This window comes from Equus quagga, chromosome 1, assembly GCF_021613505.1.
Source record: "Equus quagga isolate Etosha38 chromosome 1, UCLA_HA_Equagga_1.0, whole genome shotgun sequence".
Classification (NCBI taxonomy): domain Eukaryota; kingdom Metazoa; phylum Chordata; class Mammalia; order Perissodactyla; family Equidae; genus Equus; species Equus quagga.
Genome location: NC_060267.1, coordinates 91,777,455 through 91,800,526, shown reverse-complemented (window position 1 = coordinate 91,800,526; position 23,072 = coordinate 91,777,455). Strand labels below are relative to the sequence as shown.

The window sequence follows — 23,072 nt, the reverse complement described above, 5'->3', positions numbered from 1 at the left end:
GATAGAGAAAGACGAACTCTGTATGACTCCACTCGTAGGTGGAAGTTAAACATAGAGACAAAGAGAACTGATTGGTGGCTACGAGGGGAAAGGGGGGGTGGGGGGAGGGCACAAAGGGTGAAGCGGTGCACCTACAACATGACTGACAATACTGTACAACTGAAATTTCACAAGGTTGTAAACTATCATAATCTTAATAAAAAGTAAAAAAAAAGTCACAAAAAAACACTTTTTAACTCTGTGTGGTGATGAATGTTAACTACATGCGCCACGTGATGTTTTGGTCAACAACGGACTGCGTATGCAACAGCGGTCCCACAAGATTAGTACCATGTATTCTAGGCGTGCAGTGGGCTGTACCATCTAGGTTTATGTAAATACACTCTGTGATGTTCGCACAACGACAAAATCACCTAACGATGTGTTTCTCAGAATGTATCCCATCGTTAAGCAACGCATGACTGTAGACTTATTGTGGTGATCATTTCACAATCATACAAATATTGAATCATTGTTATACACCCAAAACTAATAACGTTATGTGTCAGTTATACCTCAATAAAAAATACATATATTAAAAATGATAAGACTTTATTAAAAAATAAAGAAGAACTTAATAAGTTAGATACACATATTCGTGGATAGGAAGATTAAATTTCTTAAAGAGGTCATTTATGTACATATCCAAAACTATTCTAAAGAAAATTCCAACAGGATTTTATACGGTCCTTGAGAAGTTTATTCTAAAAATGTATAAGAAAGAATTTCCACTTCTGGTAATGTCAGACTAGGTCATTCAGACCAGCCTTCCTGCCAGGAAAGCCGTCCAAATATTTGACAGTCCCTGCCTGAGTTCATCAGAGAGCTAGCGAGTGAATGAAGACTTCCTGGGCCCGGGTCAGGAGGAGACAGAAACCCAAGGAGGTGAGCTGACCTTTGGGAGCGCGTAATGTTGAGGGCGCCTGCCCACTCAGAAGAGGCGGCTGGGAGCCCTGCGGCCCTTCTGAGAAAAGGGAGACTTCAAAGAACTCACTGTGCCCTGAGTGGAGACCCCAAGGAGGCACCTCCAGTGTAGAGTGACACGCGGCTCCTGGCCCGACTGGGCCGCCTTCAAAGCGGCTCAGGCCCCGCACGCGGATTGCTGGCACCCAGGCGCCCACCAGAGCAAATGAAAGCCTTGCTGGAGGAGGTTAACGGCATCCTGGGCCTCAGATTCTTTCTTTAATACTTCATATGCAATAAAGAAAAAAAAACAGGAACACAAGAAGCATGAACAGAAAAAGACCAGAAACAATTGACAGAACCAGACCCACAGCGACAGGGGTTCTGGAGTGACCAGACATAGATATGAAAGCACGATGCTCACTCTGTTCTGGGGGCAACACAAGACTGAGGTTTTGGGCAAATGATTGGAAAGTATACACAGAGGACAGATGGAAATTCTAGAACCAAGAAATACATTAACTGATAATAAGACCTCAATGAATACGTTTAATAGAATCCATGAGCTGGAGACTGATTAGGAGCTCTGGGTAGAATGAAGCATGAAGAGAGAAAGGATGAACGAAAGAGAAGGGAAGAAGAGACGTGGGGAGGAGAAGCCGTAGGTGTAACTGGAGTACCAGAAGAACAGGAAACAGATCAGAGCAGAAACAAGGTGCATGGTCGATTATTCATAATAGCCCCAGAGTGGGAACTAGCTGAGTGTCCATCTGCTGGTAAAAGGATGAACAAAACATGGTATTTCCATACAATGGAACACTATTTAGCAATAAAAAGGAGTAAATTGACACTACAACATGGATGAACCCCAAAAACATGGATGTGAGAGAAGACAGATGCAAAAGATTGCATATTGCATGCTTCCATTTACACAAAATATGCAGAAAAACCCAGTCCAGGGCTGGAGAGCAGGTTGGCGGTTGCCTGGGGGTGAAACCAAGGGACAGGAGGGATCTTTCAGGGTGACGGAAAATTTTTTAAACTAGATGGTGGTGATGGTTGCACAACTCTGTAAACTTACTAAATATAATTGAATTGTACACTCAAAATGAGTGAATTTTATGATATGTAAGTTACACCTCAATAAAGCTGTTTTTTAAAGTTTTCCAAAACCAATTGTGCCAGTTATCAAGTTCTTGCTCCTCACGTCCAAGTCCACCCTTTATTCCCGGCTCTGCAATGAGCGTTTCCCTCTGCAGCGAGCACGAGGGTCCGTCAGTGCAGAGCACCGAGGAACAGAGGACGGAGGGGCTCTGGTTGTGGTGCTCCATGCTGCCTCCTCTGACCGCGTGGCTGCTAGAGGCCCGCGTGTGGAGACATCCAGTGGCGTCTGCCCCAACCGTGCACCCACACCTTGCAGCCTCTCAGCAGACTCGCAACCGAGCCCTGCCTGGTGACCATCCCACTGTGGCTCCTCAGACGTGGACATGGCACACCCCAGGCCTTGTGTCACCCTGCTGGCAAGCAGGCTTCCAACTCCCTGTGCACGCCTACACGCCAGCCTCAGCCCACCTGTACCTCCAAGGGACCATTCCTGCTCACCCAGCTCTGGCCTGGGCCACCCAGTGAGTTTCTCTGCCCCTCAGTGGGCTGCAACCATCCTTGCTCCAGTGAGTTCTGAATCCCAGCGCTGGGGACCAGGCCCTTCTGAGTTTTGCCTTCCTTGCGAACTTACTCACCTTCAGCCCTCATATTCTCTTTAAACCTTCATAGCTACTCTCCTCTCACTGTTAATCATTCTTTATATTAATCTTTCTCTGTTCAAATTACTCCACCGTCTACGTCTCCTGATTGGTCCTTGACAACAAACCCTAGATTCAAGAAACCTTATGAACCCCAAGCAGGACAGTTAAAAGAATACACATCTAAGCAGAGCATGGCTAAGCTTGTGAAAGTCAAAGGCAAACAGAACATCTTGAAGCAGACAGAGAGGCAAAACGGGACATGTTACCTTCAAAGGCACAGCAACTAGACTCCTTGGCAGAAGCAGTGGGGATGGAAGTCGATGGAGTGATGTCCTCAGTGCTGAAAGAAAATACCCAACGACAATTCTGTCTCCACTCAGAGTATCTTTCAAGAATGAAGGTACAAATCAAGATATTGTCAGACAAACAAAAACTAAGAGAATTCATCACCAGCAGAGCTGCACTAAGAAAAGACAAAACAGTGTTTCCAGGCAGAAGGAAGATAATCCCAAACGGAGGGTCAGACACACAGGAGAGAATGAAAGAGCCAGAATAAACAGCCACTGTGTATATAAACCTACATGAGCATGAACCGTATGAAACAGCAACAGTAGAGAGACTTAAAATATGCAGCAATGGTGTGTGACCAAGAAGAGAGACACCGAGCTAGAGTGTGCTGGATTGGTTCTCGAATCGTCCAGAAAGAAGAAAAAAGTACTAAAAACATTAGATTTTCAGCAGTCAAGAAGGCAAGTTGTTAATCTCCAGGGAACCACTGAATAGGACAAGAATGTGTGATCGCCAAGCTAATAGAGAGGATGAAATGGAATAATAATAAATAATTGATCGAAAAGGAGGCAGGAACGGAGAGAGAAAGCAGCATCTGCCTTCTAAAGTGGGACCAGCAGACAGCAGAGTGAGACGGTGGATTCAAACGCAGGTCGATACGATTTTTAAAGTGACATTAAATCAATGGACTAAATTTTCTAGTTGAAAGACACTGTCGGACTGTATTTCTTTAAAATCTATGCTCTGTTTACAAGACATATCTATCTAAAACATATAGAAAGGTTGAAAGTAAAAATACAGAAAAAGATAGACTCTGCAAATACAGCCCAAAAAGGTTGGCACAGCTCTGCTAATATCAGATAAAGTAGGCTCTAAGGCAGAAAGCATTTCTAGACTTACAAAGGGACATTGAAAAGACATAAAGTACGCTCAGCGGGATGATTTAACAATTTCTAAATATGTATGCATCCAATTACACAGCCTCAAAGCATCCACAGGAAAGGCCAACCGAACTCCGAGGAGAAAGGGACAAATCCGTGACCCGGGAAGTTCTAACACGCCTCTCTCAGGAACATGTAAGAAATAACTCTAACCTCACACACTTCCAAAAACAGAAAATGCGAAGCACTTCCCAACCCCTGCCATGGGGCCACACAACCCCGGTTCCCAAACCACAACAAGAATGAAAACTACAGCCCACCTTCACTCATAAACGCAGATGCAAAAATCCTACCCAAAATATTACCTGGACGTAGCAACAGATAAAGAGGCTAATACATCGTGATCAAAATGGCCTTATTCCAGGACAGAAAGATTGCTTTAAACATTTGAAAATCAACACTCAGTCACCACGTTAACAGAATACATCAGATAATTTTCTCAGTAGATATGTGAAAGTAATTTAATAAAATTCAATATGCATGCATGATTAAAAGAAAATTCTTAGCCAGCTAGGAATAGAAGCCTGCTTCCTGATTCTGAGAGAGGATATATATATATATTTTAAAAGCAGAATGTTGAAAGTCTTCCTTTGGAGACTGGGAGAAAGATAAGGTTGCCCACAGTCAGCACTTCTGTCTGCACTGGGCCGGGGGGGCCCAGCAGGTGCAGGAAGGTGAGGAAAAGACCCAGAAGGTGCAAGGACGGGAAGGGAAGATGAAAACTCATGATATACATACCGTATACTGTGTAAACGAAAATTCAACAGAATCTGCAGATAAATTACCAAAATGTAAATGAATTTAGAAAGGTTGCTGGCTACAAAGTCAAGAATCAAAAATCAATTGCAGGGGCCGGCCCAGTGGCACAGCGGTTAAGTGCACACGCCCTGCTTCTCGGCGGCCCAGGGTTCGCCGGTTCAGATCCCGCATGCGGACGTGGTACCACTTGGCAAGCCATGCTGTGGTAGGCGTCCCACATATAAAGTAGAGGAAGATGGGCACGGATGTTAGCTCAAGGCCAGTCTTCCTCAGCAAAAAGAGGAGGATTGGCGGCAGTTAGCTCAGGGCTAATCTTCCTCAAAAAAAAAGAATTGTATTTCTGTATACTAGCAAGTAACAAAAAAAGAAAAATAAAAAAAGATCATATTTATAATAACATCAAAAAAATAAGAAACCCAGGGATACTAACAAAACATGCAATATTTCTGCACCAAAAAATCAAGGGAAACTTTTTAAAAGACATGCTAAACAAACAAGGAAATTCACCACGTTTGTTGGAAAACTCAACACTGTAAAGATGTCAGTTATCCCCAAATTAATCCATAGATTTACAGCAATCACAGTCAAAATCACAACATTTTGGTGAAAATTAACAAATTCTGAAATTTATTATGAATACACATGATTTTAAATGGCCAAGACCCTTAAAGATGGTGGGAGGATTTGACGTACCCAATCTCAGGACTTACTACCAAGTCCTGGTAATGAAGTAGGATAGCGAAGCATGATAGTGACACAAGAACAGACATGTGGACCTCTGGAGTCTACTCCAGGTGGGTGGCAGATCCGAATGGAAAAATAAACCAGGAAAGCTTCTAGAGCTAGACGACAGCAGAAGAGAATGTCTTCATGACCGAGCAGTAGAGAAGTTTTTAAGTCACAAAAAGCATTACCCATAAAGGAAAGGATAAGTTTGAATATATTAAAACTGACAACTTCTTGGGGCCAGCCCAGTGGCACAGTGGTTAAGTTTGCACATTCTGCTCTGGCGGCCCGGGGTTTGCTGGCTTGGATCCCAGGCACAGAGCTACAGCACATCAAGCCATGTGGTGGCAGGCGTCCCACATATAAAATAAAGGAAGATGGGCATGGATGTTAGCTCAGGGCCAGTCTTCGTCAGCAAAAAGAAGATTGGTGATGGATGTTAGCTCAGGGCTAATCTTCCTCAAAAAAAAAAAAAAAGGGAGAGAGAGAGAGAGAACTTCTTTTCATCAGATGACACCATTGAGAGTGAAAAGGGAAGCTAAAAAGTGGGGAAGGTATTTGCAATACCTGTATCTACCACAAGACTCCCATCTAGCATACATAAAGAACTCCTCTAAATTGATAAGGAAAAGACAACCCAGCATCAATATGGGCACACGGCTTGACAGGCACATGAGAAAAAGAGGTACCCAAACAGCTGATACGCAGATGACAAAAGGCCGCACGTCATCAGTCATCATAGAAATACAAAGTAAAGCCACACGGAAACACCACCACAGTTTTAACTTCCAGAAGCGCTAAAACTTAAAAGACGGATGAGTTTGTGCAGCAACTGGAACTCCCATCCATGGCAGGTGGGGATGCAAAATGACACGAACGCTTTCGAACGCAGCATCTCACTGGATCTTAATGTTAACATATTCACAGCTTCCTCAGGAAATCCCTTCTCCACCGCTCTCGCAGGTGGAACCTCCGTGCCACACGAGCGTGATTCTGAGACACACACATTCTGACATCTCTGACATCGGGAGGTGCCCTAACTTAACCTGAGCTTTTTCTCAGCTCGGACACTGTAGATTTGCCCCAGCCACGTCTCCTTCACGGCGCTTCAGCACAGTTGGTAGGCGCACCGTCTGATAAATGTCTGTCTCCCACACAGGCCTGGAAGCTTCAGAAGAACAGACTGGCTTCTTACTGCTGTGAATCCTGACACTGCAAGAGCTGGGTCAAAAGGCATGCACATTTTCTTCAGTTATTTTTTAATGACACAATGCATAAATACATCTTTATTTTAAAATTCAGCAATGTATCACACAAACCCTCCGGGCCCATCCTCTCCCCGGGGACAGCCACCATCAGCAGTTTGGAACACATCCCTCTGGAGTCTGTTCCTTGCACCACATGCATATACATATATGGTACGCGTATTATTCACGGATACCATCCATCTACTTTCCACAAAGATTGCGGCAACACCCACCCACCAGTCGTAAATGAGCACGTCTCTGTTCAGTCCTTCCCCAAGTCGGGAGGTATTCAGTCTTCCTAGTTTTTTCCCAGTCTGATAAGTGAAGGTCATCTCACGTTTAAGTCTGTACTTTCCTGAAATACAGAACTCAAACCTATCAGTCTTTCCCTCTCTGGTTTTCCAGATTTTAGAAGGCCCCCTTTCCGTGTTGCCACCACACCCTGAAGCCGTACAACTATCCCCCTACGATCCCTTCTAGTAATATTTCAGCTTCACTCTATCCTGAGCTCTTTAACCTGGAAGTTATCTTTGCATACAATAGGAGAGTAATTATTTTCCCAACCAGATAGCCAGCTCTGCTTATTATGAGCCCTCCTGGACTCACTCATTTAAAATGCCATTTTGATCAGATGTTAACTTCCCATACATACGCAGAATGTTTTCTGGACTTTATTAATAATTTTTCACTGATCTCTGGCTGTGGCAAAGCCATGCTGTCTTGATTATTGTAGCTTTATGGTAAGTTTTAATATCTGGTGATGAAAGTCTCCCCTCATTAAACTTTTAAAAATTATTAACAATTTTCTCACATTTTCCTTCCATATTAATTTTTTAAAACATTTTTGTCATACTTTGTAAAGCTTGGTTTTCTTGTTGGAATTTCATTAAATCTCTTTGACAAAGCTAGATATTTTTATGACGTTACATTTTCTTTCTTTTTTGTTTTGAGGAAGACTAGCCCTGAGCTAACTACTGTCAATCCTCCTCTTTTTGCTAAGGAAGACTGGCCCTGAGCTAACATCCATGCCCATCTTCCTCTACTTTATATGTGGGACACCTACCACAGCATGGCGTGCCAAGCGGTGCCATGTCCGCACCTGGGATCCGAACCGGCAAACCCTGGGCCACTGAGAAGCAGAACGTGTGAACTTAATCGCTGCACCACCGGGCCAGCCCCAATATTACATTTTCTTATCCAGATATTTTGTTCAGATTTTTTTTTCTTTTGGTAATTTAAAAAAATTGTTTTCTTCATTTGGATCCAGATCTTTCTCATTAAATTTATTCCTAGATTTTACTGTTTTTATCAGTATTATGAGTGGAATTTTTAATTTTTTTCCATTTTTAATTGATTAGTCTCATTGACTATTGTGTATTTCCTAGCCAACAACTTTTATTGAGTTCTCTTATTCTGATTTTGTCACTGACTCTTGGATATTCTAGCTGGAGAATCATTTTGTCTCTTCTAGTTTTTATGCTACAAATACCACCTTGTTTTTTACATTAGCTAGACCGTTGAAACAATGCTGAATCACAGAGACGCTGGGGAGCGTCACAGGGCTTGGTCCTGGTTATAATGGTTCTTAATGGTTTGAGTCATTTCCTGCTTAATGTGCCATTTGCTGTTGGTTCATGGACCAGCTTCAGCATCACTTGGGAGCTCATTAGCAACGCAGCATCTCGGGTCCGACTCACTGAATCAGAATCTGCATTTTCACAGGATCTCCCAGCTCTTTCATATCCCTTACAGTTGGAGGAGCACTGGTCGAAATGATTTCTTTCTATTCTGATTTTACTTAAGTGTTTAGTAAGCACAGCTGTGGCTGCTGGACTCCGCCAAACACCTTTTGGCATCTGTCGATCCCCAGAAGATGGTTTCCTCCTCCTACTTTGTGGCTGTCATGCATTTGAGCGTTTGAGATCCTAATTCTGGACCAGCAGAGTGTCCTAGAACATGAGGCCACCTCTCACTCTCCAAGCGTTTCGCTCCTCACTGACTCCCTCGTCCAGCGCCTCCAGCTCCCGGAGCATCTCAAGGGCTGAGATGGGATTTCTGCTTCAGCTCCAGTGCCGGGCCCAGGGCTGTGAGCAGCGCACAGTGGGGTTGCAGAAAGCCCCCAATTAAACTTGAGCTGTCCACCTTGTATGGCTTAGCCAGGGGCCCCTTCCTCCTCTCTGTATAGATGGTTTTTAATCTTGTTGAGTCGCAGGCGCCTTCAGGAATCTGGTAGAGGTCTGGACCACCTCCCCAGGAAAATGTCCAATAACGGATCCCCTCTCTGCTGCCGGGGAGGTGCCTGGCTGTCCCGATGCTCATGGTAAGACCCCAGTCCCTGCTGTCCCATCACCTTTGGCCGTGGGAGGCCCTGCAGAAATCCGCCATCAGCGCCCCCCAGCCCAGCCCGAGTGCTCACCAGAAGCCAGGCACCGTGCTGCACTGTGTGGGCAACAAACAGGCCCTCGCCGGGCTGCCCATGTGCAAAGAGCATCCCAGAGGGGCCAGTGTGGGAGCCCCAGGGCCCAGCTGTGGACAGATGTTTACCGCTCACCCTGACAGGGAGCCAGGAAGTAGCAGTGGCCCCGCAGCAGCAACGTGAAGCTCTGCCCAGGGTACAGGCTTTTGTGTATTGACCAGACATAGTGGCCTCGGTCTCTGGATGTGGGGTCAGCATGAGCCCTGCCTCCTGGATGGGGCTGGGTGCAGAACATCCAGCCAGGAGCTACCAGGGGGAGAGGAGGCCACTGCTCCCAACTTCCCCTAGGGAGAGAGAGATACCGGCTGCTCTGCCCTGCAGTCACAGGGCTGGGCCAGAGGTGGGGCACGCTGGAGGTGGCAGTGTCCTTCCAGACGGCTCTGGGGACAGTGAGGGCTCTGGTCCCTCCAGTGGGCTCCCAGGGGTGTTAGGTGAAGGCGAGGACCATGGGGAAAGACCCAGAGGAGGAGGCAGTGGGGAAATGGGGCTCCAGGGGGCCGCCATCCCACAGCTGGGCCTGAGCCCTGGGGCCACCTCCCATTAGGACTCTGCCTGGGGCCACCTACAGGGGCGGAGGCCCAGCCACATGCGCCGAGGGCTGCAAAGCCCACCTTCTTCTGGCCCCGGGTCCCTTCTACAGTTGACAGAGGGCCACCGGCAGGGATCAAAGTCCGCAGGAAGCGTCTGGCTGGGTCAGGCGTCCCTGGAGGAGCCCCCAGCCCTCAGGGGAGGTAGAGTGCCACCACCACGTAGATGACCCAGCTGGTGGACACAAAGACCCCGAAGAGCAGGCTGAAGAGCACGAGCGAGCGAGCCTTGCGTGAGGCCTCCTCCGCCTGCGCCAGGTCGCCCCTGCTCAGGGCCGCGCGAGTCTGCAACGAGACGGGCGGGGGGCAGGCGGTGAGCAGACACACAGCCCCCCCTCAACATCACCAAGGCCCGGCCGCAGAGCACAGACTGGAAGATTGACACCCTGAGGGGTTCGGGGACGTCCCCCGGCCACAGCTCAGAAAGGAACAGGAGGAATGGAGTGAGGGCTGCCAGCTCTTAGGCACTTGCCACGGCCTGGCACAGATGACACCCTCGGCCTCATCTCCTATAATCCTCACGGCAATCCTGAGTTTGTTGTCATTGTTTCCCCCACTTTGCAGATGAGGAAACAAAGGCTCAGAGAGGTTAAGTGACTGCTCAAGGCCACACAGCTGGTGGTGGAGCCAGAATTCACAGGCAGGCAGCGGCCTCCTGAGTCCCACTTCTGAGCTGTCCTGAGAGCTCCCTTCTCCCCACAGTCCTGGCTTGCTTATGACTGGGGAGCTTGACCAGCGGCGGGAGTCAGGGCTGTGGTCAATTCAGCCTGGAGCAGAAGCCCCCAGAAGCCTGCCTACTTGTCTGTTAGAAGGTCTTCACACTGGCATCTCTGAGCGCCCAGGGCCTAACCCCGTGCCTGCAAATGGTCAGTCACATCGGCGGGCAGGGGGAGGCTGGACATTCTCGAGGCAGTGGGGGGATGGACGGGTAGGGATGGGGGATAGGTGAGTACACAGATGAGTGGGCTGATGGGTGAATAGAGGGGCGGGTGGATGGACGGACAGATGGAGAGAGACTAGAGAGACGGTAGGTGGAACGGTGGGGGAAGAAAGCGGTGGGTGAGTGGGTAAATAGACCGGCAGCTAGATGGATGGACAGCTGGAGGTGGGCAGTAGAAGAAACGAGTGACGGATGGATGGCAGTCTGCACCCCGCTTAACACAAGCCCCACTGGGGGCAGTTCCTTGGGCCTTGTCAGTCATTCACACCTTCCATGTGAATTGTTTTAGCCAAACTCTCTAGGGCAGATCTTGCAGAGGGGGCAGAGATGGGGGAGGGGAGGAGCCGTCCATCCAGTGGGGGCAAGTGGACACTGAGTTCCCAGTTCCCGCCACCCTCCTGAGGAGGAAACACCAGACCCAGCTGGGAAGGGGCTATGCAGACCCCGCCTGGGGTACCCGGGGCTGCGTGCTGGGAGGCAATGCGAGGGCCTGCCCGGGCCCACCTACCTCGTGGGAGTAGACGATGGCAATGAGCCCGGTGAGCAGGCAGCAGAAGAGAGTCACCAGCACAGACTCCATGATGTAGTCCTTGGGTGGGGGCCGGTGCTCCACCCCGGCGGGGACCGGCCCGCCCGCCACGGGGCTGTTGTACTGTGGGGACAGACACCACGGCACAGTGAGGGGGCCAGGCCCAGCCCCAGAGGGAGCACACAGCCAGCCAGCACCATGGAGGGGTCACTGGGTCTGCCCCCAACCCCCACCCACTGAGGCTGCAGGTGCCCGAGGGGTGGCGGGCCCCCTTCTCTCTCCCTCCACACCCCAGCCAGTCACTCAGCCCCAGGGAGCCTTCTGAGTTCCGCCCGCCGCAGATTGCTCAGCTCAGGGTCCACCCACCACGTGTCTCCCTGTCCTCACTGGGCTCCCCACCAGGGGGGACCTCGAAGCGCTCCTCCACAGGCAGCCCAGGGTTTTTTCATTTTCTTTTGTCTTTTCTAAAAATGTAATCAAGTCATCTCCCACCCAAAGGCCCTGGGGCCCCTCACCATGGATCCCACCTTCCCATCCTCCCTCCCCGCTAGCTGAACACCCCACCATCATTCCCAGGGCACACCAGGCTTGCGCTCTGCCCTCAGCCCAGAGCACCCTTCCTTCTCTCCTCTGCCTACACTCTCCTATTCATCCCGCAGAACCCAACTCAAAGGCCCCCACTTTGAGTAGGGGGAAAGCCTCCCCGGGCGCCCACTCCCCAGGCTGAGGGAGCCCTTTCCTTTCCCTCCTCTGGGCACAGAAGCCCCCTCTGCAGGTTGGTTATGGTGACCTCTCATCTGTGCACCAGACTCTCCCACCTAGGGAGGGAGGGGTGAGTCGGGGGAAAGTGGGGGAGCAGTAAGTGGGGGGCGAGAAGGGGGTGGGGGTGAGCAGGGGGTGATGGGAAGCAGGTGGTTGTGGAGCAGGCATCCCGGGCACCGGGCGGGCGGGGTGACCTGGGGGGCGGGGGCGGGGCCGTGCCTACTCACCACCGGGAAGGGCGCGAAGAGCGGCTGCGGGCCGGCGGCGGGGTAGAGCGGCGCGGGCGGCGGGTACAGGGCCTGGGGCGCGGGCGCGGGCTGGAAGAGCACGGGCGCCTGCGGGAAGGGCGGGTAGAGCAGGTGCACGGCCTTGGGGTCGGGTGGCGCGTAGGGCGGCGGCTCGCCCACGAAGCCGATGTTGGGAACCCCGCCGGCCGCCACCTTGGGCCCCTGCCTGGCCTCGCCCTCGGCCTGGGCCTGGGTGGAGGGAGCTGCCGAGGCCTCAGCCTGCGGGGCGGCCGGGGGTTCCTCCCCGTCGGCGGCCGCTTCGTCGCTGGGCCCTCCATCCTCATCCAGGAGCTGCGGGCGGCGCGGGAGCTGCGGGAGCTCGGGGTGCGCGGGGCTCCGGGGGTCCTCGGGGTCGCCGCCCCCTTTCCCTTTCGTGTCCGCTCCTGGGAAGAAATGGCAGGTGCCCTGAGCCCCAAAAGGCCGCTGACCCAGGCGGGACGCCTCCCGCCGAGCCCCAAAACAGAGCCCCTCTAAGGAGAAAGTCACAATGACCCTGCGGACCCTGATCCTCCGTGTACCCCATGCGCAGGCCCCTCCACGCGGGCCCTCCAAGATATCTTTACTCAACAGACGACGGAGGTCAGAAGACAGTGGATCAACACCTTAAAGAGCTGAAAGAAAAGAATGCTCAACCCAGGGGCTGGCCCCCGTGGCTGAGTGGTTGGGTTCCGGCACTCTGCTGCAGGCGACCCAGTGTTTCGATCGTTCGAATCCTGGGTGCGGACATGGCACTGCTCATCAAACCACGCTGAGGCAGCATCCCACATGCCACAACTAGAAGGACCCATAATGAAGAATATACAACTATGTACTGCGGGGCTTTGGGGAGAAAAAGGGAAAAAATAAAATCTTAAAAAAAAAAAAAAAGAATTGTCAACCCGGAAATTGATATCTAAAGAAAATGTTCTTCCAGAATAAGGAGTGCATTTGCTTTCTATTGTTGTATAACAAATGACCCTAAATGTGCTGGCTTAAAACAACACCCATCCACCTCACACCCGTCATAAGGACTAGGCCGAAAAACCCAGAGGTGAGGATGTGGAGAAACTGGGACCCTTGTGCACCATCGGTGGGAATGTAAAATGGTGCAGCCACTGTAGAAAAGATACGGCAGGTCCTCAAAAAATTAAAAATATAATTTCCATATGATCCAATAATTCTACTTCTGGGTATATACCCAAGAGAATTGAAAGCAGGGGCTCTAAGAGATAGGTGCACACCCATGTTCATAGCAGCATTATTCACAATAGCTAAAAGGCGGAAGCAACCCAAGTGTCCACTGACCAACGAATAGATAAGCAAAATGTGGTCCATCCATACCATGGAATATTACCCAGCCTTGAAAAGGAAGGAAATTCTGACACCTGCTACAACGTGGAGGAACCTTAAGGACATCACGCTAAGTAAAATAAGCCAGTCACAAAAAGACAACCACTGCATGATTCCACTGATATGAGGTCCTCAGAGTAGTCAAACTCATAGAGACAGAGGAGAACGGTGGTTACCAAGAGCTGAGGGGAGGGGGAACAGGAAGTCATCGTTTAATGGGTTTAGAGTTTCAGTTTGGGAAGAAAAGAGTTCTGGAGATGGATGGTGGTGATGCTTGCACAACAATGTGAATGTGTTTAGTACTCCTGAACTGAAAAATGGTTAAGATGGTAAATTTTAGGTTATGCGTATTTTACAACAATTTAAAAAATTACCAAAACACCCATATATTATCTCACGCCCCATAGCCGAGTGGTTAAGTTCGTGTGCTCTGCTTCAGTGGCCCAGGGTTTCGCCAGTTCGAATCCTGGTCCCAGACATGGCACTGCTCATCAGGCCATGCTGAGGTAGCGTCCCATATGCCACAACTTCCTCATAAAAAAAAAAAAGAAAGAAAAGAATGCCAATATTACAGACTTTTTTAAAAATAGAGGAGGCGGGATCACTGCCCAACTCATTTGATGAGACCAGCATAAACCTCATACCAAAACCCAAAAACTTACAAAAAAGGAAAATTACAGACCAATTTCCCTCATGAAGATAAACACAAAAAAACCCTTAATAAAATATTAGCAAATTAAATCCAGCAATATATAAAAGCTATATCATGATTAAATAAAATTATGCAAGGTTGGTTCAACATTCAAATATCAGCTTAATTCACCATGTTAACAGAACAAAGAAGAAAAACCATATTATCATTTCAATGGATGTAGAAAAAACATTTGACAAAATCCGACACCCATTAATGGTTAAAAAAAAAACTTCTAGTAAACTAATAATAGTAGAGAATGTCCTCAAATTGATGAAGGGCATCTATGAGAAACCTACAGCTAATCTCATACTTAATGGTAAAGGACTGAACCGTTCCCATCTCCTCCCCAAGATCAGAAGCAAGGTAAGGGTTTCCACTCTCCCACTGCTACTTTCCATTGTGCTGGTGGTCTTACCCATAGAAAGAGGGCAAAAAGATGAAATAAAAATCATGGAGATTGGAAAAGCAGCAGTAAAACTGTCCTGGTATGCAGATGATGTAACTGTTATGTAGAAAATCCTAGGAAATCTACAACAACTCCTAAAACTAATAAATGGATTTAGTAAGGTCTCAGTTTACAAGATTAATATACAGAATCAATTGTATTCTTTTTTTTTTTTTTTAAAGATTTTATTTTTTTCCTTTTTCTCCCCCAAAGCCCCCCGGTACATAGTTGTGTATTCTTCGTTGTGGGTCCTTCTAGTTGTGGCATGTGGGATGCTGCCTCAGCGTGGTCTGATGAGCAGTGCCATGTCCGCGCCCAGGATTCAAACCAACGAAACACTGGGCCGCCTGCAGCGGAGCGCGCGAACTTAACCACTCGGCCACGGGGCCAGCAACCTCAATTGTATTCTTATGTACTAGCAGCAAATAATTAGAAAATGAAATTAAATCTAAGATCCCGTTCACAGGAGCACCAAAATAATTGGAAAACACTTAGGAATAAATCTAACCAATGAATTCCAAAGCATCTGCACTGAAAATTACAAAGCATTGCTAAAAGACACTAAGGAAGTCCTAAATAAATGGAAAGATATACTATGTTCATTGACTAGAACACTCAAACTGTTAAGATAACAATTCTCCCCACCTTCATCTACAGAGTCATTGTAATCACAGTCAAAATTCCGCCAGGCTTTTTTTAAAATGTAGAAAGTGACGGGCTAATTATAAAATTTTTATATGAAAATGCAAAGCACCTAGAACAACCAAAACAATTTTTAAAAGAAGAACAAAACTGGAGGACTCTACCTGCTTGCAAGACTTACTATAAATCTACGATAAACCATTCAGTTCATTACTGATGAAAGGACAGACACACACATCAATGGAGCATTAAAATATTACCGTACGGAAATAGACACACGCATATTTGGTCACTTGATTTTTGTCAAAGCTTCTAAGGCAATTCACTGGGGAAAGTCTTTTTAATAATTAGCATAGGATCGACTGGTTATCTGTGTGGAAAAAAGTGAATATTGACTCTTTCCTCAACATATACAGAAATTAACTCACAAACCCAAATCTAAAACTATGAAACTTCTAGAAAAAACATAGGAGAGTATCTTCATGTCCTTAGGATAGATAGGTAAAGATTTCTTATATATAACACCAAAAGTATGATCCATGAGAGACAAAATTCATAAACTGGACTTCAAAAATAAGAAACTTTTCCTCCTCAAAAGACACTACTAAGAAAATACAAAAGCAAGTCACGGAGTGGGGGAAAATATTCACGACATACGTCCCAGACAAAGGAGTGTATCGACAAGGTGGGAGAGCTCTTACGACCCAGTCGTAAGTCAGACACCCCAAGGAGAAAGTGGACAAAATATCTGTAAACACTTCACCAAAGTAGCTATTTGAATGGCCAATAAGCACAGAAAAAGACACTTAATGTTATTAGTCATCAGAAATGCCATCAAAATTAGAAAAGTCAATTAAAACCACGCGATATCCTCACACACCATTAGATTGGCTAACATTAAAAAACAAACCAACCTGACCTTCGCAAGGTTTGGCAAGTACGTAAACGCACTGGAACTCTGAGACACTGCTAGTGGGAAAGTAAAAGAAAACAACCGCTTTGGAAAACAGTTTGACAGTTTCTTTTCTTTTTTTTTTTTTTTTTTTGAGGAAGGTTAGCCCTGAACTAACATCTGCTGCCAATCCTCCCCTTTTTGCTGAGGAAGACTGGCCCTGAGCTAACATCCGTGCCCATCTTCCTCTACTTTATATGTGGGACGCCTGCCACAGCATGGTGTGCCAAGCGGTGCCATGTCCACACCCAGGATCCAAACCGGCGAACCTCGGACCACCAAAGTGGAACGTGCGACTTTAACCGCTGTGCCACCGGGGCGGCCCCTGACAGTCTCTTAAAAAGTTATATATCTACCGTATGAGGCAGCTATTCCACTCGTAGGCATTTACCCCAGAGAAATCAAAACCTAAGACCACGCAAGCCTTGTACACAGATGTTTACAGCAGCTCTGTTTCTAACAGCCCCAAAGTCCACAGACAGGAGAATGGGGAAAGCGGTTGGGCTCCAGCCACGCGAAGGAATGTGTCCACGGTAGGCAGGCTCCACAGGGGCCCAGTGAGCCCGGCCTCCTGCTGTGAAATCCTCTCCCCCTGAGTGGGGCCTGGACTTCATGACTTGCTAATGAAGAGAATATGGCAGAAAACGTGGGATGTCGCTTCTGAGATTTGGTTTTTCAAAGACTGTGGCTTCTTCTCAGTCGCCCTGCCCCTTTCTCGCCGTGTCCTCTCTCTGCTTCTGGTAACTCCGAGAGGAAGCAGGCCCTCGCGTTGTGAGCGGCCCTGTGGAGAGCCCGCGTGGCATCGCATGGCACCGAGACCCTGGGTCTAAGAGCCCGCATGGAACTGAGACCCCACGGCCGACAGCACGAGGGACTGAAACCTGCCAAGGAGCAGGGGAGCGAGTCTGGAAGCAGCCCCATCAGCCTCCGCTGAGACTCGGGGCGCCCGCATCCCGGCTGATGGCTTCACTGCAACCTCCTGAGAAACCTCAAGCCACAGGCCCCCCAACTAAGCCCCACCCGACTCCCGACCCACAGAAACTGTGGGGTCCTAAATGTTTGCTGTTTTCAGCCTAAATGTTTAGAGTAATTTGTTCTGCAGTAACAGATAACAGACGCAACTATGAGCAAAAAGGAATCCACTCTTGATACACAGAACACAGACGACTCTCTAAATCACGATGCCAAGCAAAAGAAGCCAGCCAAAAAGACGGTGCGTGCTACACGATTCCGTGTAGAGGAAATTCTAGAAAATGCAACCCAGAGGGACAGAAAGCCAGTCAACGGTTGGCGAGGATGGGGTGGAGGCAGGGATTACGAAGGGCACGAAGAAACTCTTGGGGGTGATAAAGAGGTTTGTTTTGAGGTGGGGATAGCTTGACAGATGTGTAATATGTCAAAACTGATCAAAATGCACATTTTAAATATGGGCAGTTTGGTGTACTTCAATTACACCCCAAGTAAAGTCAAAACGTTCTCTAATAAAATTCTGAAAGCACTTGCCCGTTGGGGCTTGCTCTCTCTTGTTGCTGGGAGGCGTTCGGCCACCATTGTGAGGGAGCCAAACTAGCCTGCTGGACAAGCCACAAGGAGAATGGGGGCTTCCAGCCAACAGCTCGCCAATCCCCAGACCACCCCGCCCCAGGGAGCTGGCTCTGACAAGCAGAAGCACCCAGCCGACCTACAGAGTCCGGAGAAATAATAAATGCTTGTTGCTCTAAGCTGCCCAGTTTGGGGTTGTTTTGTTACACGGCAATAGCCAATTGATAAGTGATTCAGAAAGTCTCCCCCAGCAGCCAGTGCCAGGGGCATTGAAGTGACCAGCATGAGGGCAGCAGCGGGGGAAGGAGGCCGGGGCTGAATCAAGAGAGACAATGGCCTGAGCCAGAATGGAGGCAGAGGGCAGGAAGGGCTGTGGACAAGCAGACGGGCGGGTCGCACTGAGGAGGGGCACCGGGCCTCACAGCATGTGCGGGGGAGGAGGGGAGGGAGTTGTCCTGAGCAATAGGGCAGATGGGACCTCTTTTACATCCTCCCTCAGGGCCCAGGGCAGAGCTGGGCGGCTGGATCCGGGCTGGGGTTCCATGTCACAGTCAGGGGCTGGAGCTCTGGGGCGAGGCTGCCTGGGCTGCTTCACCCGCCTGGGCCTCCTCGCTTTCCTCGCTTTCCTCATCCTTACCGAGGGGACAATGCCACCTCCCGGGGTGGTGGGGATTAAATGAGCGTCTGTAGGTAAAGTGCCTGGATCACCAAGAGCAGCGCTCAGCTAACACTGGCTGCTGTTATCTGAGGTCAGGAAGGGACTAGAAGAGGAGAAAATGGAAGCGTGTTCAGGCCAGTTTGAGGGAATGTACGAGAAGCAGGGGAAATGGAAGCCAATGAGAAATAAGCTCCTCACTTAAAGTCAGAAAGTTTTGTGATGATAAAGTCTGGTGCAGAGAGCTGGGTTCTTCCAGGAGGACCCCTATTGGGGGCCTAGGGCTTGCAGATCTATTGGAGGGTGGGGGAGGTCTAAATATCCCAGAGGGGGCGCCCACCAGACCCCAACCCCCTAAGAGGCCTTGTTAGATGTTCTCAGGGTTTCCGGGGCAGCTCCAAGCCCCATCTACCAAGCCAAGGGCTTGAGTTAAAGGATCAAGACAACTACGGAAATAACAGTGTAGGAATAGGAGAAGCTGTGTTTGCCGTCTGAGCCAGAGGGCTTTCCCCGCACCCCAGTGCCACTGGCTGACTGACTTGGGATGCTGTCAGCCAAAATCCAGCACCCCTGCTCCACAAAGCCCCAAACCACCCCCTGAACAGGTGACTACACAAAGGCACCCAGCCAGCCGAGCATGAAGCCCTCACATTTTTATGGAGCACCCGTTACGGGCCAGCGCTCTAGGCTCGGGAATACAATTTTGTACACAAACACTATGAAAACACCATGGTTTCAGCGGGTTCGGGTGCCTGTGGGGCTGGCAAGTGGATGATGGCCCAGTAAATGGTAATGACAGTGCCATGAACAGCAGCTACCACCAGTAAGCACTTAGCAGGCGCCAGGCTCTTCGGGCACAGACATTACACCTGCATTTACATGGGACCAGCACTGCCCACACGTGAACTCTGGCGGTGTGACCTTACAGGCACATCACTTAAACTCTCCATGCCTCCTTTTCTTGATCTGTAAAATGAGGATAATATTAGTAACAATCACTGAAAAACAACAGCCGTGAACAATGACCGGCTCCGTTCTGAGAACTTTGTTACAGCGCCTCAGGGCATCCTCAGGTGAGCTTTTGTTTCCATTATCCCCATTTCAGAGATGCGAGAACCGAGGCTCCCAGCAGGTAACCTGAGCCTCCGCCAGCGGATCCACCCGAGACCGGCCCCTCCGGGATGCTGGCACGGAAGGCCCTGCCCCAGTTATCATAACAAAAACCGCAGCTTCCCGGGGCCGCCAGGGCAAATACCTGGCCCGATCGCGCGGAGATAGGCTGCAGAGTAAATAAATTTGCTGGCGGGGCTGTCGCCTGTGGCCTCTGGTTCTCGAGTTCTCGACACCCGAGCCTCCGCGGGACTTTGCAGCTAGGAAGGGGGGCCGGGAGGTGGGGTGGGGTGGGGCGGTGCTCAGGGTCTGGGGACGTCCGGGGGGTCGGGGGTGGTGGCGGCGGGTACAGCCAGGCCCGGCCCCGCCCCTCTTCGCCGCGGCATCCCCTGGGAGCTGGCGGCAGAAATCTAGGTGCGCCCCGCCCGCCCCAGGTTCCCGTGGGGGGGCCAGCCAGGACTGCACGGCCCGTGGTCCGGTCCCGCTGCCACCTCGGCTCCTCCCGCCAGCCTGGGACTCCCGAGGGCAGGGATGGGGAGGTCTCCGTTCCCCGGCCCCCGCCATCCCCCTCCGGTGGCTGGTGGCGGTGGGGGCCGTTGGAGTTCCTTGCAAGTCTTTCCGCGCCCCCACCCTTGTCTGCCCATCTCTCCAGCTCGCTCCCCCCACCCCGCCCCACCCCACTCCACCTCTGTGGGTCCCGGATTCAGTCTGTGGAGTCTCCTCCGGGCTCTATCTCCCTCCCTGGGCCCTTTCTCTGTCCCCCCTGCCAGGGTCGCCCCCTGCTCCCCGCTCTAAGGACTTCAGCCCGACCGGAGGGGTGAACAAAGTCACCAGAGCCAGGACGGGGCGTGGGGGAAGGAAGAGGAAAATGCCCCCCAAACCGCCGCTGCTCAGACACCTGCTGCCCCTCCCCAGCTCTCCCGCGGGGGCGCCCACAGAGCCCGAGGGGGGCACGGCCAAAGCTGCCTGAACTTTCCACGGCAGCCTCCTGGTTCCCCCAGTTCTGGGGCGGGGCGGGGGACAGAGGTGTCCCAGGGCAGGGCCAGGTCGGGACCCCGCGGAGAGAGCCTCGGAGCCCAGGCCGGGCCGTCCCCGTCTCGCCCGCCCCTCCGCCCGCAGCCGGGAGCCCGGACCCCCGGGAGCCCGGGCCGGGGGCGCGCCGCGCGCATCGGGGCCGCCGCGCCTACCTGCCTCCATGGCGCGAGCCGGCGGCGGGCTGCGGGCTGCGGGCGGGAGCGCTGTGCCCGGAGCCTCCCGCCGCCGTCGGGCCCCGCTCCGCTTTCGCCGCCGGCTCGGGTTTCCTGGTGCCGGCCCTAGGCCGGTTAATAATTGACCGCCTGCATCGCCCACGGCTGCGTCAACAGGTGGCTCCCCGTGCGCCCCGGCGCTGGCGCCGTCCGCGCCGCTGCGGACCCGCAGGGAAGCAAGGTCGTGGCGGCGATTTTCAGCAGAGCTGTAGCTGAGTTGGAGGCGGGCGGGAGGAGGGAAGCAGGGCGGGCTTGGGACCTGGGAAAGGGCAGCGGTATGAATGCAAATACCCACAGGGGCCAGGAAGGCCCGTGGGAGGCAATAAAGGAGTGGTGGGGACCCGGGCGAACGGCAGAACACAGCCGAACGTATTTGTGGCCAACAAGGACCGCGGGGAATCATGGTTGCCGAATCTTCCTTTTAATTTTTCCCAGCAAGGGAAGCCAGAAATGCAGATTTCCATGTGAAATCTCCTGAGTTTTAAGACAATGTGAGTGAGGCTTCCATTCCCTGAAACTTGCCAGAAGCAGGTCTCAGTCCAAACACCTACCTAGAAATGCTAGATAGGCCACCCCAGCATGCGGGGCATCTTCTCAAATTCATAGCTGAGCTCCCTAGATAGCAAGGGAAATCCCCAGGAGCCAAGGAAGAGGGTGGGACTGACCCTGGAGGGAATCGGCAGCCCCGGGGGCTGTGCACTGTGCTGGGCTGGTGGGCTCAGTGGCTCAGTTTGAGTTTGACACCCAGATGTGGACAGGAGATGAAGCCTTGGGTCTGTGGAGCAGGGAGCTGGGATGAAGAGAGAACAGAAATAAAGTCCGCCTGCGGCTCATGGAGCTGACAAGGAAGCCGGTCCGACCCAGCCTAGGTTCTGGATGAGGAAATAAATTCTGCCCGGGAGCTGTGACCACAGGCTGTCCCTCACACGGGTTTGGGGTTTGAATTCAGCCTATCCATGTGGTCCAGAAACCCCTACACTAAAAATTGACCTTGAGGGGCCGGCCCAGTGGCGTAGCGCTTAAGTGCGCATGTTCCGCTTCCGCAGCCTGGGGATCGCCTGTTCCGATCCCGGGTGCGGACATGGCACCACTTGGCAAGCCATGCTGTGGTAGGCGTCCCACATATAAAGTAGAGGAAGATGGGCATGGATGTTAGCTCAGGGCCAGTCTCCTCAGCAAAAAGAGGAGGATTGGCAGCAGTTAGCTCAGGGCTAATCTTGCTCAAAAAAAAAAAAAAAAAAATTGACGTTGGAAAAAAAAAACCACTCCAGGAAAGCACTCTGGGATTCATCCAAAGCAAAAGTAAAACCATTCTGTGGGACACAGTCCCCATCCAAGCTGAGAAGGTTCTCACAGAAGAGGCGCCCTTGAACACGAGCCCACAGTCCCCGATGGCAAAGCGCTCCACGGTGAGCGAGAGTCTGCAGCCACGACAACAGCAAGACGGGATACAGGCTCGATCAGGATCCAACCAGAAAAGACAAACCACCAGGTGCATTTGAAATAGAGGAAATTTGACACAGAGAGCCGGCTTTGGAGGTGACAGAAGAGACAAAGCTGACCAGAGAAGAGTGGAACAGCCCGGGGGTGGGGGGGGGGGGAGCATGCGGAGGAAGGTGTGACTGAGCGACACCTGAGGTCGGGAGGGCAGGAGTGGTCCACCCCACAGGTGCCTGCAACAGGGGCTGCATTGTTTGAAAGGGATTTAAAGACAATAGTAAAAGTGACTAAAGGTTGGTCTGCTTTTCATCACCGTGTGACAGTAATTCTATACAATGTCAGTGACAGAATACTCCATCCTGAAAACAATATTTTGTTGGTCTACGTTCTAAACAGTTGCTGCAGTTATTGCTGGCTCACACAAAGGCAGCAGCTAGGCCTTCCCCTTGAGGCAGAAGACGAGCAGAATCCTCTCCCGGCCAAGAGAAAAGAGGAAGATATAGAAATATCAGGCTTTCTTCAGTGAAAATACCCAGCCAGATCAACCTCACCTTGACGCTTGGAATTTCTGACCATCTTGCTAGTCCCCTGCTCTGAAGTATCAACCGAGAGACAAGGATCATCCACTGCGGTTCTCCCCGAAAGAGACAAATAAACAAACAAATGGAAGAAAGTAACTATGAGGAAACATGATGCCGGGGAAGAAAACTTTCTAAAAAAAATGCTCTTTAGTATCCTCAGAGGGATTTGAGGAGACATTCAAGAAACAAGAACAGGACACTCCAAA

At 50.6% G+C, this 23,072-nt stretch overlaps 1 protein-coding gene across 1 annotated transcript; it reads right to left on the bottom strand.

Moving 5' to 3' along the window:
• Nucleotides 1-7,818: 7,818 nt before the first annotated feature.
• PRRT1B (proline rich transmembrane protein 1B) lies at nucleotides 7,819-22,861 on the bottom strand. The gene is made up of 6 exons (XM_046680592.1): nucleotides 22,818-22,861; nucleotides 22,200-22,266; nucleotides 20,786-21,104; nucleotides 12,170-12,612; nucleotides 11,160-11,303; nucleotides 7,819-9,996 (listed from the first exon to the last, which is right to left on the bottom strand). Exons 1-6 carry the CDS (start codon nucleotides 22,859-22,861, stop codon nucleotides 9,847-9,849), a joined length of 1,167 nt encoding a protein of 388 aa, XP_046536548.1. The 3' UTR covers nucleotides 7,819-9,846.
• Nucleotides 22,862-23,072: the final 211 nt, after the last annotated feature.

Bases quoted from the DNA above. Each gene is read 5' to 3' on its own strand.
- PRRT1B (XM_046680592.1), bottom strand. From the start codon at position 22,861: ATGGTCAGAAATTCCAAGCGTCAAGGTGAGGTTGATCTGGCTGG. The intron at 22,267-22,817 runs GTATTTTCACTG...TCGTGGCTGCAG, and splicing joins GGTGAGGTTGATCTGGCTGG to ACTCTCGCTCACCGTGGAGC. The intron at 12,613-20,785 runs GTAGGCGCGGCG...ATTTCTTCCCAG, and splicing joins GGCTCGCGCCATGGAGGCAG to GAGCGGACACGAAAGGGAAA.